Genomic DNA, 17,123 nt, shown 5'->3' on the forward strand with positions numbered 1-17,123 from the left:
GCAAGAATTCTATTAGGATTACCCACAGGACACAGGTGCACTTCTAATGGTTAAGGTGTTCTTGGTCATCCGATCCAATCCGATCAGTAAACAGCCAGAATTCAGATTAATCAATTTCTTATCTAATTAATCATTCTAGCATCGAATTGAGTTTTTTGGGTTTTTTTTTTACAATTTCTATAAACTGATTGTCGACGTTGTACACACCCATTATTCAGTGTTTCGAGTAATAGCCATATGATTTAAAAAAAAAATAATAATGGGCATACGGCCTGCATATTAGGCTGGGATTTGATCCATGACATCCCGATTGCCAGATACGCGTCATATCCATGATACTACAGAGCTACTGTCAGATAGCAATACAAAAACAAAAACAAAAACAAAAAACAAAGTGACTGGTCAACGTGAAACTCCGCAAGATGTTTTAATAGCTAAATCACAAAAACATAAGACAAAGTGGTTGCTTAGAATCGATCTCCAAGAATACGTTACTGAATGACTGTCACGTTGGCACACAGTGTCCTAACTACTTTTACTACATGTACTACAACGTTTCCCTGATGTTTCAATTCTCTTTTTTTTTTTCTGAAAGACAGTCTGTCAAGCACATTTGGCAAGAAGGGTCAACGAGCTCCAAGACCACAGAATTTGTTTCTAAACGCACCTTGAGAAAGATAACCATCAAGTTCTAGGACACATATAAGACAGCAAAGTCACTACGCCACCTCGTATAACCGCTTCCACAGGATGTACATTATCTTTGTCAGAGAAGGCGACTGTCATTGACCACTGGTCAATAAATGCTACGTGTTTGTAGTCCGCGAAGATTTCTCTTAGCTTCAAGTCAAGCGAGCGCGCGTACCAGTCACTCGTGGTCAGGCAACTTCCCAATGAATTCTGCTCACGAGTGTTGGCGCTCTTGATGACCACCAAAGTTCTCGGGCTTCGCGCATGCAATCTCTCCACCGCTTTTCGTATTAGGCGCACGCGCTCCTCATACGATTCTAACGTAACCGTCGTCATGTGCGCCCAAATGGTGAAGAAAAACACCGTGTTTTCCGTGGCGACCATTTCGTCGAGAGCATCGGCTATATATTTCACTTCGGTGGCGTTGGTCCAGTTGTTACGTATCGGGTAACCATGGTGTCTGTAGTGAATCGAACAATTCAACAGTTTACTCTCCGCCAGTGAGGGCCCGACTTTCCAGTTGGACTGCTTGGTCGGGGGGTTAGGCTTCAATTCTGGTAGCGTCTTGACGAGAAACTCGTAGTACTGCCTGGCGGTTGAGTCGCCGTGAAAATAGAGGGTTTTGTTGGCAAGACACTTGTAAGCGTCCGGTGCCTTCCATGTCCGCAGACTGCAGTGGTTTGAGAACCATTTCAGGTCCAAGTAATACCCAGCAGCTACTGATGAATTGATGTGCGACCCAACGGTACACGGAGGGAGACTTTTGTTCGGGCAACCCCGAGCAGTAGAGTCATCTGAAAAAAAAAAGACAAAACAAAAACAAAAACAGGAAGAGACAGACAAACAGACAGACAGACAGTCAGAGTTAATCGGATCAGACATTGAAATAATATTCTTGTCATAATGAAGTAATACCCTTTTTATATGCAAACAATAAGCCATGATCATCGTATGTCGATTCTATGATAATTATAATATATTCAATAATAATATATCGGCATGCCGAAACCATTGCATTGCGTAATGAAAAAAAAAGTATATATATATATATATATATATATATATATATATATATATATATATAATTATATACATATACATATATATTCATAGAAATGTAATGGAATTCATTCAAATGAGGTGCTCACATTTTCGATAATGATAATAATTACCAGTTTCTGTGTTGAACTGTTTATGCGTATATACGAGAGAATGCAAACTTTTTGCAAACAATACATTTTCATAAGCAAAAGCAAACAAGTAAACAAAGCACAGTTGCCGTTGTGACAACAATACGTTCAGTAAATTTTCAATCCGCCACTATTAATGTCCTCTCCCACACTTCCGTCATTATCCATGCTTTCCGGACTTTTAAGATGACCCGCAATTCAGCCTAATAAACGATTTCTCCTTTGTAGGTGAACTACATTTACAAGCCCTGCTTTCGTAGGCTCATTCGTATTACTTATTCTTATCTTTATCGATTTTGGTAATATAACCCTTGATATTTTTGTTCAGTTAATGTATTATATCATTACCCGCTGCAATTCAAGCGATTTTGGTAATAATGTGATCCTTGATTTTTTTATTTCATTTTTTTTTGCTTATTTATGGAAATGAACTGCTTGTAAAAGTTTGATTTTTCTTCACATACATCTATTGTCTGTAGCTTGTGATGTTTGTATACAATATTTACCAAAGGGAAATTCACAAAATAAACAAAGCAAATTAATGAGACACGACATTTTCATACTTGTATTTTCTTTGCAACTGATTGATATATTGCCCTACATCGACGTAAATAAGCACTGAATTGATCAGTGTGTGTTATAGTAGTAGCCATGATAGTAGCCATGTATTTTATTCTCAATGAGCTCCATGAGACCCGCGAAATATTCAAACGCCATTTAGTCGATGCCTCTTGGAATCAAGGCGTTTCTTAACGAGTTAAAGCTCAAAAAGAGGAAGTATATACTCCGCCTAACAATAATATACGTATGTCACATAACAACTTAAGCACATATCTCTGCATTTCCTTTTTTTAATTCAACAAAGAATCACGTACTACGCGTTGCAGCATGAAATCCTTCAGCATTGTAAGTATATCCTTGAAATACCGAGTTTTAAAATCGATTTGAAAAAATTCAAACACATGCACACGAACGCACACTCATACAGGCAGGAATCGAATGGAGAGTTAGGAACCTAGATCAAATTCATTTAATATATAATTTTCATAGATTACGATTATGGCCGACATCACTGCTTTGAAAATTCTTATTGAACTTAAAATTCCTTAGGTCAAAACGTGGCGCGGATTTTCACCTTCTTATAGTAGTAATGAAGCAGTAAAATAAAATGCATTCTGGTTACAGCGACCATGGCAAATTTAAAAGCTACTTACTTCCATATTGTTGAATGACAGTCACCTTGTCAGGGCCTCGGGCGCCTATTGGTGACTTTCGTCTTAAAAAGGAAAGGACAAAAACAACAACAACAGATACGGGAGTTTTATTATGTATGCAAATTTTATGCACGAGTGTCTGAGAATGAAAATTTTCTGCGCAGTCTTCGAACGTCTGGTACACGTGCGCCTGCGTGTTAATGTAGGCCTGAGTGTGAATATAAATTTAGATACCAACTCGTTATACATTCGAGTATACATCATTGTACTTATCTTTAATCATAGCATCATTGATTAAGAATACATAACCTGGAATACTACTGTAGATGTAAACATTCATCAACATTAACTTTACGGAAAGGAAGGAGATACAGTACGTTTCTTGAAGTGAGACTCGTGATAGGCACGAAAAAATAGCGAACAACAAACCTGTGACTATTACTCAAGCGTTTTCTTGGAACAAAATGTTATAAATCTGCCAATGTCCACGTTAATGATCGTGTCTATTTAAATGATAATAAATAATATGTAATATACAAACTGTGTAATATATCATATATAATGATATATAATACAGAATATGTAATATGATTATGATATACTGATAATAAATGAAGAGCTTGCTTCCAAAAGGCCCTAAATCCATCATTTTCAATGGATTTAGCGCCTTTTGGAAGCAAGCTCTTCAAATACGTATCAGGACAACTCCCCCGGAGGACAACTCCCCCGGGGACTACTCCCACCTGACAGCTCCCCCGGAGGACCACTCCCCCGGAGGACGTCTCCCCCGGAGGACTACTCCCCCGGGGGACGTCTCCCCCGGGGGACAACTCCCCCGGGGGACAACTCCCCCGGGGGACAACTCCCCCAGGGGACAACTCCCCCAGGGGACAACTCCCCCGGGGGACAACTACCCCGGGGGACCACTACCCCGGGGGACAACTCCCCCGGGGGACAACTCCCCCGGGGGACAACTCCCCCGGGGGACAACTCCCCCGGGGACAAGTCCCCCGGGGACAACTCCCCCGGAGGACCACTCTCCCGGGGGACAACTCCCCCGGGGACAACTCCCCCGGGGACAACTCCCCCGGGGACAACTCCCCCCGGGGACCACTCCCCCCGGGGGACAACTCCCCCGGGGGACAACTCCCCCGGGGACAACTCCCCCGGGGACAAATCCCCCGGGGACAACTCCCCCGGAGGACCACTCCCCCGGGGGACCACTCCCCCGGGGACAACTCCCCCCGAGGGACCACTACCCCGAACGACAACTCCTAGGGTGACTTATCCCCAGGGTGACCACCCCCACCACTTCATATTTTTTCTGTGAAAGAATTCGACTTAAATTCCTGTGAACTCTGACATTTCAAGAGTGACGAGCAAAGTTAACTTTAAGGTTGTGTGATCGTAATCTAGTTCCTCTATTCTTTATTCACTCCTTCACTTTTATAATGATGATTGAGCTTCGGCTAAGTACACTGAATTTTATTTCAGAAATAACGCCCCCCCCCCCAAAAAAAAAAAAAAAAGTTCGACATCATTATTCTGTAAAACTAAGGGGTCACCTCGTCCCTTAATTCCCAAATTCCCAAATTGCTGTCTATCTAATTGGTGCGCTTTTGGCAATCATATCTTATTTCTTATTATTTACAGTCGGGAAAAATTCATATAAATCCGATTAGCAAAAATTGTCAACGTGAAAAAATATACCACACAATAAAGGCACGTCACTGTAATGTAAATTTTTGAATAAGTGTCTCTCTTCCTTTTACATCTAGAGGAAGGTTCCGCAAACCATTCGTTCTTTTGAAGACTTTTACAATATAGGTTTGAATGTGATCGCATATGGTTTTTTTTCTGTGTGTTTGAGACACTTTAGTAATGGGTAAAGTTTCCTTCTATTTATTATGATATTTCGTTATGAAAAATTGATGACCGGTAAGGAACCAAAGTCAACAAAATAAGAGTCATTGAGGGAGCGAGCGTGTTTGGAAATTTTTGCATTTCTGCAGTCAAAACTTGCTCGTTGTCGCTTCATTACATCCGAATTTATGTGTTTATTGCTCATTTATTATTCCTTTCAGATTGGTGTAGAAAGAAAACAAGAGCTCGAGGGAAAGTATCACAGTCACCACATCTGATGCAATTTCCCTGTAAATTAAAGCTACTTCTCAATTTTTCTCGGAGACCTCCCCCCCCCCCCCCCGGTCCACATACCCAATAAAACTGACTTTTGGTCCCTATCCCATTAGAATTATTCCAACCAACTTTGGGGGAGGGGGGGGGGGGGGACTGCACACTGGTTCTGAAGAAGAATTGGTCGGTTTTAAATTGCGTAATGACTTATTTTTTTAAGTCATCACTCGAATTTAGTCAAAAATAAAAAAAAAAGATCGGCCGAATATTCGGTCCCCCTCTTGGAGATCCTGGATCCACTGGTGCCGTTGCATGCAAGCCTATGCATTCATCTCGTTCCTCCTCGTGTAGTCTGGTTTCCAGGCCCCTTTGCCAACTGGACTCCGCGTAGAAAGAAAAAAAAACAACAAACAAACACACCTTAAACTACACTAGTTTTCGACGTTGAGGGCGTCAATATCCTGAATAGGTAAATAGTATCATGTTCATGGGGTCTGGAGACAGACTATACTCCTCGTGGGACCTTGTCCGTAAGAGTAATATGGGACTGAATTATGATAAGTGGAAAGTAAATTTTCGTGAAACAGGTAAATGCTCAATTGCCCGTAAAGGTACATTTAAGTCACTTTTTATATGATTGCCCAAAATATTTGATAGAGAGAGTCATGTTGATCACAGACATTTGAGGAAAAGATCAACGGAATATAAGAAAAGTCCTGTTATCTACTGACAATGTTAGCCATTTAAAGGTTTTAATTTTGTATGTTAAGAGAACAAGGCTGTTATCCAAAAGACTTACATAGGTCGTATAGAGTTATGCAGGTAATATTTTTTTTTTTTTTTTTTAGTTTTGTATAATTTAGATTTGCACACTGCACAACCGGATGTTTGCTTATTACACGATGTAAAATTCTGAATTATTTGTAATTTATATCTATTTATTGGAAAGTACATAGGCCCCTTTATGAAACAATTATTTTTGATAATGTTTCTATATCGAATTCCGGAGTCTGCTTGTGCACCATATGCGTTGGGCGGAGGGTCCTGAGTGCGGCAAATGAGGGATCTAGGTCCGTGTGCACGCGACAGAGAATCCTGCTCAATGTAACGAGCCGGGCTGATCAGAGTTTGCCATCAGCATGCACCAGAACTTATTTGCCCCAGCCATATAACAGCAAACATATTGCGCACATAAAAATAGTTGTAATAAGTGTATTTTTTTTAGAAATTGATTATATGTAAAATAATGATATTATAAAGATAAAGGCGTTAATATTCATGTCTGAATAGCGCGCCTCAAATATAACAACAACACCAACAGCATTGTCCTTGAAGCCAGCCAAAGGAAAGCCATGGAATGGATAACGACACAACGAGGAGGGCGAAAATTTGCACTAAATGGATACATTTATGTCAAACGACGTGACCTTGCAGGTGGCTGGGAGGGGTTTGAGTGCGAGTTGCGGCGCAAGCACGAGTGCAATGCAAAGATTCAGGTAAAGTATACAATTTAAACATCCTCATTTATTTACTTAAGATATTAGTCCTATATCTGGTTATAAGAGATGGGAACAGTGAAGCCGAAATACATGTACAGAACCTTATTTATTTCCTTTCACTTTAAACCCATACCTTATAGGCCTATTGAACATTTTAATTTTTTTTATTTATTGAGTTTTTAAAACACTAATACAGGGGAGCTAAAAATCATAAATGGCTCGATGTAGCGAAAAATTATTTTGAAACAAAGTATCACTTCAACCTCAGTTCCCAATGATAACACGTGCACATGCAACACGTGCACGCATGTGCACGAGTGTATTCAGTCCAGTGGAAGGGGGAGAAAAACCAACGAGATTCTTGGAAAAACTAATCTCTACTCTAGCAGTAGCTCTTCTCAATACGCGCGGTATGGTGAGTGTGTGTGTGTGTGTGTGTGTGCGTATGTTTTATTTTCAATGAAAATGTGATGTGCGTGTGTTTTTTAATTGAAATGATTTCATTCTAGTTTTGTATATCGTATTTGTGTTGCTTTTTTATGTATAAATACCCTTGTGAGTGCGAGTAACATAAGTCAAAGAATATTTTTTTTTAGTACATGTCAATACTTCCTTGTGAAGAAATGGTCAGAAGGATTGATCTATAATCGAGTTGTTATGTTGAAGAATGATGATTGGCAGTATAGTTTGACAATGGACTTGTGTTTTGAATGGTATTTGTACCGTTTTATGTTCATGTTACACCCAGATTGGGTTGATTTACGAATGATTTGAATGAAATCAATAAAATGTAATTGAAAAAAAAAATGTGTGTGTGTGTGTGCGTTTTGACTGGTACGCGAGGACGAGGCCGAAAACCGATCTCGTTTCATTTACCTGTATAGCGCTAGTTCTTACAGATACCAAGGAGGTACTAGGCGAGTACCTCTTGCTTATACTGCGTTCCTAGTGCACGACCATCCTGTTTGGTCCGTCTATGTACGTAGGTCTGGACCAGTCATAGGCATTGTACGTGCAAAAAAGTGGTCATAAAATATACATAATTTTATATATCCACCTCCCAAAGTTATCTGTATTATAGGGATCTAAGGGACGTAAGAGGTGTGGGTTGGGGGAGGGGGGGGGGGGGGCAAGATCAACAATTTCCCGGTCAGTGGCAAGTACAGATATTTTTTTTTTTTTTTTTGAGGGGGGCGAAGAAGTTATTTTCCCTGACTTTTGAGCATCGGTTGCTTTACAAAAAACATTCCTTCATGACCTCATGACCTAAACTTTCACAAGAGAAGATTCAAGAAAATATCTTCAGGCATTGCATGATATTATGGTGGAAATTGTGAAATTTTATGTATTTCACCTTGACCTTTTGACCTTTTTCATGTGCAACCAAATGTTGATAGACACAACTTCACCCCCTAATACACATACATGCCAAGTTTCATTAGGATACCTCAAAAGGTTCTGATAGTTACCCTGTCCACAAAATTCATTACGGACGGACGGACGGAAGGACGGACGGACGAACGGACGGACGGACAACCCGAAAACATAATGCGTCCGGCACCACTTTGTGGCGGAGGCATAAAAAATAGTATTCACAGAAATGTGATTAACCATGCATTGAATTGGGATATATTTAGCTCTTGCTCTGTGTATGCATATTTCTGTATAATAAATGTCCGGAAGTTGAGGAGGCGGGGATGGGAGGGGTAACTCTCTCCCACATGACGGAGCTTTTGCATTTTTAGAATTGACATACAATGTTCAACGATCTGAAGCAAAATCTATAGGTGGAACATCCTGAAATTTGTATCAGATAAGTGTAGTAAGTCATCATGGAGAGAGACCAAGCGGGGGAAGGATGCGGGAGGATGTGTCCTCCTCCTATCCGAGAAGGATTTTGCATGATTGCGATTCAAAGATGTGGAATTTCTGGCGCACACTTTTGATTTACATGTAATGTAATGTAGCCATAATCAATGTTTCAATATTTGAAAAACTGTCAAACAAAGAAATTGAAAAGATAAGATATACCCCTCCTATATGATGGAACTTTTAGATTAAATTTTGTTTGAAATAAAGTGACAGATGTAGTGCGCACTGTTTGATGAAATATTAGGAAAGTTTCAATCTCAAAAGTCTACATATTGTATGGAAGTTGGCCTATAACGGGGGAGGCATCCCTATCACAACCACGGGCATTTTCCATTTTCAGAATTGAAATTAAACGATGTTGTGCTCTTTTGGTGAAATATCTGGAGAGTTCCTATGAAAAAAAAAAAACATGCAAATTTTCTGCATCGTGGGGATTTTTTTATTTATTTATTTTTTTTTTTGGGGGGGGGGATCGGGAGGGTGGGGGTAAAGTAATGTGTTTGCATAGCTCCCACCCAACATTTGTATTCCAGGATTGACGCTTTTTATTACTATGAAGCTGTGCAACATTTAGAGTCCAATTGACATTATCTCACAAACACATTTTGGTGGAATTGGGGAAATTATTAATCCACGAAGTGTAATACTACCGGTATATACGTCTATGGAGGGGAACTAGGCGGGGAATTGGTTAGGCTTAAATGAAAGAAGTATATTATATTCCCACACGAGGGAACTTTTGCATTTTTTTTTAACTTAAATGACAGATCTTTTGATGAAAGAATTATCCTGAAAAATGTCAATCTTATGAGAACGGAACAAAGGGGGAGAAGGTGGGAGGAGATATAAACCTATTAAACCCGTTTTCAGAATTGAACTACAACAATTCCTTGCACAGTTTCAGTAAAATATTTGGATAGTATTCCATCAAAAAAGCAAGAAAATCTCCGACACTCCGAAAAATCATTGGGAGGGCGGGAAGGAGGCAACTGCTCCGCACCCCTGCATATGAGGGAGCTTTTGCTGAGCCAGTTTCGAATAATATAAAAATCCACATCCTGGAAATTACCGGGGGGGGGGGGGCGGGGCAAAATGATATGATTTCCCCCCCCCCCCCCCCCATCGACGCTCCCCTGGAGGGGGTACGCTCCCCTGGAGGGGATACCCTCCCCCTAAATGAGGGAACTTCTGCATTTTTAGAATTGAAATTCAGCACTCTACTGAGCCCTTCAGGTAGCATATCTAAAAAAAAAAAAAAATAAAAAAAAAATAAAGCTCAAAAACTCAATAGAAAAGTAGGGAAAGTAATATATCCAGTGACAATGGGAATGCTTTGTTAGTGCTGTCTGCACTTTCAGGCTTGTTTTGTGTGGGAGTGAAATTCAGTGATCTAATGCACATTTAATAGTGTAAAGAAACAAATCTGAAATAAAAAAAAAATGTCATAGTCAGAATACATACAATATTCAACACTAAATTCAAAACCACTGCTTTCACACAGAACATCAGTATGAACTGAGAAGATATACTTTTCTTACTTTTTTTTATTATTGAATTGTAGAAAAAAAGAAAGATTATTCACATTCGAATCCTACGACAATACAGGTCCAGTATACCGTAGTAAATGTTTAGGCTTGACGTTTTAATGCAATTCATCTTTTTTTTTTTTCAGCATATAAATTATAGAAAAAATATTTCTGATTAAAAAAACCTTTATCCTAGTTGTCTACACGATTACTCTGCAATGCAACTGCTGTCAAAGAAAAACAAGTACAAAGTTATTTCCTTTTTTTCTATTTTCGTTTCCTTGAATGTGACATGGGTTTAAATTTCTTCATAACAGATTTTGGGAGACAACCACCATGGGCGTGAGCCCGAACATCCTCATCCTCCAAATTACGGCAGAGTGAACGCTGTACAGGTGTCAGCGGCTGTAAAGAGGAGGGCACTGGACACAGAGGAAGGGCCGCAACAGATTCTGTTGCAGACCATCCCTCTGAGTACCGAGGAAGGACGGGCTGCCCTTCCACGGCTTGATGACATGCGCCGAAACATCCGGCGTCACAGGCAGAACCATCCAAATGCTCTGCCGGTACCACGAACTGTGGAGGAATTGGAGATTCCGAATGATGAAGCTCTTTCCCTTGCAGGAGAACGATTCCTCTTGCATGACTCCGGAAGAGAAGACCCTCACAGATTCATCATCTTCGCCACGGACAGAAACTTACGGGTACACTCATCCTTCCATTTACGAATTCCATTTCCCACACTATATTTCACAAAATACTAAGAAATAATATAAAAAAATTATAATCTTTAGTAGTTCATTACGTTATTGAGTCTCTGAATCACATTTCTTTGCTGGTCTGAGCATATTGTGCACTAAAATAAAGGTCATTGTTTTATGCGTATCCGTCTCCATTATCGAAATTGGCAAATAGGAATGCAATATTATTGTTTTGTTAAGTTCTCAAAGTTGGAACATTCTCAAAGTATTTAAAATGATTTGCTTCAGAAGCTTGGAGCATGAGCATACCAAGGAACTTTCAAATTGAGTTGTAACCCATGGGAAATAAAATCTGGTCCGACAGGCAAAAATTTCAAGGCCAAATCACGACAGTCGCAGACGGCCAAAAATTCTTTTCTGAGCAAAAAAGGAGCCTCCGAAAAGATAAAGAGAGAGAATCCGTTAAATTAATAAGGTAATGACGGCACTAGCCCTCCCCCAAGTTTGGAGCCTGAAAAAAAAAAAAAAATCATTTAATTACAAATGCCAAAAGTATGCATGAAATCGCGTGATAACAACCCCCCCCCCCCCCAAAAAAAAAAAAATAATAAATAAATAAAAAAAAATATTAAAAAAGCTCTCACTGTTGGAGGGGGCCACACCCTATAACACCATCCCCATCCTGCCTCTGCTGAGTCTGCTCCCTCGCATGATGTACCTCCCCTCTTTAGACGAAATCCTGGCTACACCACTGGGTATGTTATTAGCCTTCAAAAGAAGATAAGCGTTGAGGTAGACGGAAAATAAATTGTGCCATTAAAGTACCGAAAAAGAGTTACCTGTACTGTACTGCCTTGAAGAAACATAATTATTCTAGTAAGATTTGACATTATTTTCCAGTTTGTTGCCTTCTTGTTCTTGACATGAGTCTGATTTCTCATCGTTCTGGCTTCTTTTTCAGCTCCTAGACAATTCAGCTAATTGGTTTGCTGATGGTACATTTCAAGTGGTACCAAGTATCTTCTTCCAGCTTTGGACTGTCCATGCTGTACATGAGGGGCGCGTTGTCCCACTTGTGTACGCATTGTTGCCGAATAAGACGGAAGAAACGTACTCACGAGTTCTCCGTGTCCTTCTCGAACATGGCGACTTCCACCCGAGAACGGTCCTCATCGACTTTGAGCTGGCGGCCAAGAACGCATTTGAGAGAGTATTCCCGGACACAGCAGTAAAGGGGTGCCTCTTTCACCTTTCACAGAGAATCCACGATAAGGTACTTGATGCCAATATGTTCTCTTTCTGAAATTGAATCGGTTATTTCGTCTTTTTTTGAAGCCCAAAGGCGGGATGAGCAGGGAAGATATGAAGGTCGATTTGAAGATCGTTTTCATTTCACTAATATTCATTCATTTAGTAAAGCTCTATAGACATTAGTTCTCCAGATCGATAGACAGAAGTTTGGTTAGACCAATAATACTAGGTTTCTGATGTGCTTCGCTTCAGAGAATAGGGGAGCGCGGCACCAGGTCAAGGTTTATTAAAGCCCTTTTTAAACTTGTGTTTCTTAATCCCGGACTTTCTCTGACCCAAGACTATCGTTAGTCCCGTACCAATTTTTTCAGCTTTTTACACTGGCCAATTAGTCCCGTACTATCTCTTGTCCGGGGCTAAGGAGAAAACTGACCTTTTTACACTCGTTTTTCTTAGCCCCGGACTTTCCAAACCACATGAATATTCATGATTACGCTGTGCACTGAACACGTACACGCACGCACCGGCAGCACTTGATTACCTCGTTTCTGATTGGTCAGTGGGGGTCGGACTTCGTCTCCGTCGCTTATCCCCGGATTATTTTTTTTTTCATTTTGTTTACACTTACTTGCTTGCGGAGTGTATAGAGAGCGTGTTAGCTGTGGGGCTGATGACAGGCAAAGGTTCTAATATTATCGACACCAGAGTCGGCGATTTCATTTGACGAGTTGAAGAACGGAAACATCAAAGACGACACTCGTGCAATAGAGCAGTCTTTTTTTTTTTTGACATGGTGGAGGTACCCCAATTAAACCAACGAATTCCCTGTTGGTTTTTCGTTGATATGACATTGATTGAAACGGTGATCACAAAGATCTAGTGATAATCTTGATCAAAATCATCGTCATGGATATGTTAACAATGCGTGCGCGGGGGAGCGCTACAGAATACTAGTACTAGTATATGGATTATCATGGACGAGAAGGAAACATTCTAATAAATCATCTATAGCTTGTAGTTCTGTTTCTTATTGTGAATAAAGATGTGTTGCTGTTTTATCAATTTTTACAAATCTTTTTAAAAAAGTTTCTTTCAAATATGAACAAAGTTTACAAATTCGGGAAATGTTTTTCATTGGCTATGTAAAAAAAACAAAAACAAACAAGAATAATTCCAGTAATCCTTGTCTTACTGCGGGCATGGTGTTATACAGAATAAACTAATGGAAAAGTATGCATCATATAGTCAAGAATATTTTCATGGTTATTTTCATACCATTACTCGCAATAAGAGTGGGGTATGTTGGATGAACACTTAAAACGGTGAAAAGAGCGTGTTTTATTTTTATAATTACACTTTTAATTATATGTGGGATAGCGAATGTGTTTTGTACATCTTTAAGCATTCTTATCATTCAGGAGGCAAGAGAAAACACGTTATTAGGCTGACAGGTTCTGTATGGTGCCTCTGTTTAAACTATAAGCATTCAACTTGCCGTACGCCGAACTGCCCATCCCCTCCCCGCACAATACAGCCTTCTTGCATGGGAAACTTGTTCGCCCCTGTCCCCTCTTTCTTTCTTTCTGATTTTCTTTCTCTCTTCCCTTCTTCCTCATATTTTGGTCTATAAAGTCATTGGTCTATAATACAGACCCTTTCTTCATTGCTAAATCGATTTCAATGATAGGATTTTTATCAACACATTGCACGTCAAATGTTTTACCTTTCCTTTATACAACGTATATAATCTGGGGCGCTTTTCGTTTTGTTGATAAACCATGAACATTCTAAAGAGGGATGCAAACTTAAACAGTTTTATATTCACGGCTTGCCTTAAAAATGCATCCATTATTCCACCGGATATATAATCTTCTTGCATGAATGTTGTGCGGTTTTCTTTCAGGTTTACGACTTTCTTTGCTGTTTTATTCATTTTCTAATTCAGATCAAACAAGAGGGCCTGCGTCCCCTCTACTTGGCAGACAATGAATTCCGAGTACAAGCTCGGATGATCGCCGCCATTGCATTCGTGCCACTAGCTGATGTTGAGAGGGCATTTGGGGCTCTTTCTGAGATAGCTCCTCCAGAACTGCGCCCGGTACTCAACTACTTTGAGGATACGTATGTTGGCCGCCCTCAGATAAGGGGGAATGAGCGTGCCCCTCCAAGGTTTCCACAGCTAATGTGGAATGTCCACGAAGCCACTCTAGAGGGAAGCTCGAGAACAAACAACCACGTGGAGGGATGGCTGACCCCGCGTTCACATTGGTCCCCGCGACGCGGGGACAGCCATAAGAGATCTTATCTTTTTTACGACTGACCGTTCACATTGGTATCTCATCTGTCCCCGAGCTGTGGGGGCATTTTGGGGCTTGGAGCGAGCTCTGCCACTTGACTCCAGGCATAGCGCATGCGCACATTTGATGACCACAGCTGGACGCTATCAATTGCGCCCCAAGGTCACTCTTCCCTCCAAATCTTGTCCCCGTACCCGACTTGCTTCGCGGGGACGAGGGGACAAGTCCCAGCGAGCGTTCACATTATGGTTTTTGAGGAGAAAGTCCCACAGCTCGGGACTTTCCCCGCGTCGCGGGGACCAATGTGAACGCGGGGAGTGAAGGTTTCAAGTTGGAGTCGGCGCTGATCACCAAACCTTTTGGAAATTCCTAGAGAAGGTCAAGCAAGAACAAAGTCTCCAAGAGATGACGATCGTTCAGGCGCAAGCTGGTGCACCTGCTCCAGCCAGACGACGAGAATATGAGCAGATCAACCGCAGGCTGGTGCGACTTGTGGAAGGTTATGCCAACCGAGACATTTTAGAGTTCTTGAGGGGAGTGTCCTACAATTTGCATTAGGCAGCAGGCGGTCGAAGAGTATTGAGCAGTCAACCGGCAGGCCTCCGAAAATACGCTTATTTTGTTCTTTTATTTTCAGCTCGGTCGCGGCGACCTTCACATGATTTCTCGAACCGAAGAAAACGTCTCCTTTTCAAACTGCGATATCTCCGTGAATAATCCTATTATGTTTATCAACGATTTCTTTTGCATCTTTATGTCAAAGGACAAAATGTACTAGACATGTAAAAATATAAAGTCCCCACACCCAGAAATATATAGTAAATTGAGGATAAAAGTGAGGTTAAAATGACAAAATCGAATATTGAGAATATACTGAATTATTTTAATATCAGTTGCTTCTGGGCCCACTAAAATCATACATCATCCGAAGCGAAATTTATCTAGCTTTTCAAAAATACCACTATTTTTTAACAATCTCTTGTAACAGGGTCAGGATCCAGCAAAATAGCCTCCAGGTACACATCCAAAAATGCTCAAAACTTGGCGGAGTCGCAGACCACCTTAGTTAGCCAATCACAACCCCGCGCTGTGACATCATTGGCATGGCGATTCTGCCGAATGAACGAGGGTAACTCTAAGCACTCCGAAAATGCTAGAATCGCTTCAACTTCTGTTCATTGTTACTTTCTTGTGTAACAAGTATCATAATTGTATTTTCTCTGTCTTTTTTTTCTATATTACTGTCGTAAATGATACAGAATATGACTCACGTCCACAAAAACTTACATCAGTCCCACGTACATACTGAAAATTGTGTTGTTCAGTTGCACTACAAGGACATAGCTCGGCCTTGGTCGTGTGATCGTGTCCATCACGAGTTGTTGACAAGATACAGTTGTGTTGCCATGTAATTGTTGTTTTAATTTGTTTAACACCCGGTGATTAAAATGAGTATTTGATTCTACACAAAACTTATCAGTGGGCAAGATAAAACCTACAGGTTATAAACCCTGCCATACTTTGTATTTTTGTGAATTAATCGCTATGAGTTGTATGGTATGCAGTGATAGAGTCGGTGGGGGAATGGTTCGCATCTTCAGGGAATTTATTGACACATCTGCGCAGGAAACAAACAACATAGAATTATATTATATTTCCGTAGAAACATGCGCATCACGCGCACACACACCAGAGTAAATTGTCCTCCCGTAATCGAGTGTATGACGACTAGTTGAGAAAATACAGTTGCAGCGTGGCTGTGCTTTTCAATGTTTTGTGCATGTGCTTTTCAATGTTTTGATATAACAAGTTTTCTTCAAATTACACATGTATACAGGAACTGTATTCTGGTTATCATTATTGTTTGTCTTGAATTTTGATAAGCTTTTGGTTTTTTGATAGTTGTGATTCTTTGTTATACTGTATTGTTGGTATTTATCAATACGCTACTAAATTTCAACAGCTGATTAAAAAAATCCTTGCAGATTATTTTATTGAGATTATAAGAATTAAAAAGAATATGTGATTGTACATATACACTGCTCTAAAATGGGCAAAATAAAATCACATCCTTGTCAGACTTTATTCATTTGTGAATAATAACATTTGATGGTATGAAGGGATAAGCCTATGTTGGCAGTGGAGGTGTTCAAAGTCTTCAGGAATTTATCCACATACAAACTGATATCCGCACTCTGCAATGAAAACAGACAACACGCTTTTTTCCAAAAATGAAACATGCTCATATACAAACACAAGAAGCAAGTCCTTCCAATCATCACAAAATAACATGGAGACAGCACACATGAATTCCAACATAACTTTTATATTGACCACTCTCATTTTTGTTTCCATTTTTTGTTTCTTTGTTTGTTTGTGCTTTTTTAAAGTTTCCTCTTTTGCGCTTCCTAAAGGCTTCCTTTTCATGAACAGCCTTTGTATTTGTTGTTATAAGAAAGTAATTACTCAAGTTGATGCAAGAGCAGTTGAACAATTTGGTGCAACGATGTGAACATGAAAACATATTTATCGTGCAAACAATCACAGCCCAACCTGGCAAGAATCCCACTCAAAAGGATTTCTGTTTTGGGGCATTTTTCACGTACTGAGTTATATAACTTCTGAGAAGAATGTCTATCAATATTCCGCACACTTGACGAAAGGTTGTTTGTACCTACATGTACATATACAGGGTACGCGTAAAAGTGCCGCATCGCCTTCACTAGTGTCAATGTCACACAGTTCAA

The 17,123-nt window shown here is 40.2% G+C and overlaps 1 protein-coding gene across 1 annotated transcript in view; it reads right to left on the minus strand.

Moving 5' to 3' along the window:
• Window positions 1–533: 533 nt before the first annotated feature.
• LOC140243521 (NXPE family member 3-like) overlaps window positions 534–17,123 on the minus strand; it is a 40,314-nt gene continuing 23,724 nt past the window's right edge. The window contains exons 5-9 of the mRNA XM_072323192.1: window positions 14,733–14,745; window positions 11,947–12,077; window positions 10,551–10,703; window positions 3,095–3,156; window positions 534–1,484 (exon numbers count right to left, since the gene is read on the minus strand). Of these exons, the coding sequence (XP_072179293.1) occupies window positions 685–1,484; window positions 3,095–3,156; window positions 10,551–10,703; window positions 11,947–12,077; window positions 14,733–14,745 (1,159 nt within the window). The 3' untranslated portion in view covers window positions 534–684. The remainder of the gene's footprint in view (window positions 1,485–3,094; window positions 3,157–10,550; window positions 10,704–11,946; window positions 12,078–14,732; window positions 14,746–17,123) is intronic.

The sequence above is a fragment of the Diadema setosum genome, chromosome 20, assembly GCF_964275005.1.
Source record: "Diadema setosum chromosome 20, eeDiaSeto1, whole genome shotgun sequence".
Taxonomy (NCBI): Eukaryota; Metazoa; Echinodermata; class Echinoidea; order Diadematoida; family Diadematidae; genus Diadema; species Diadema setosum.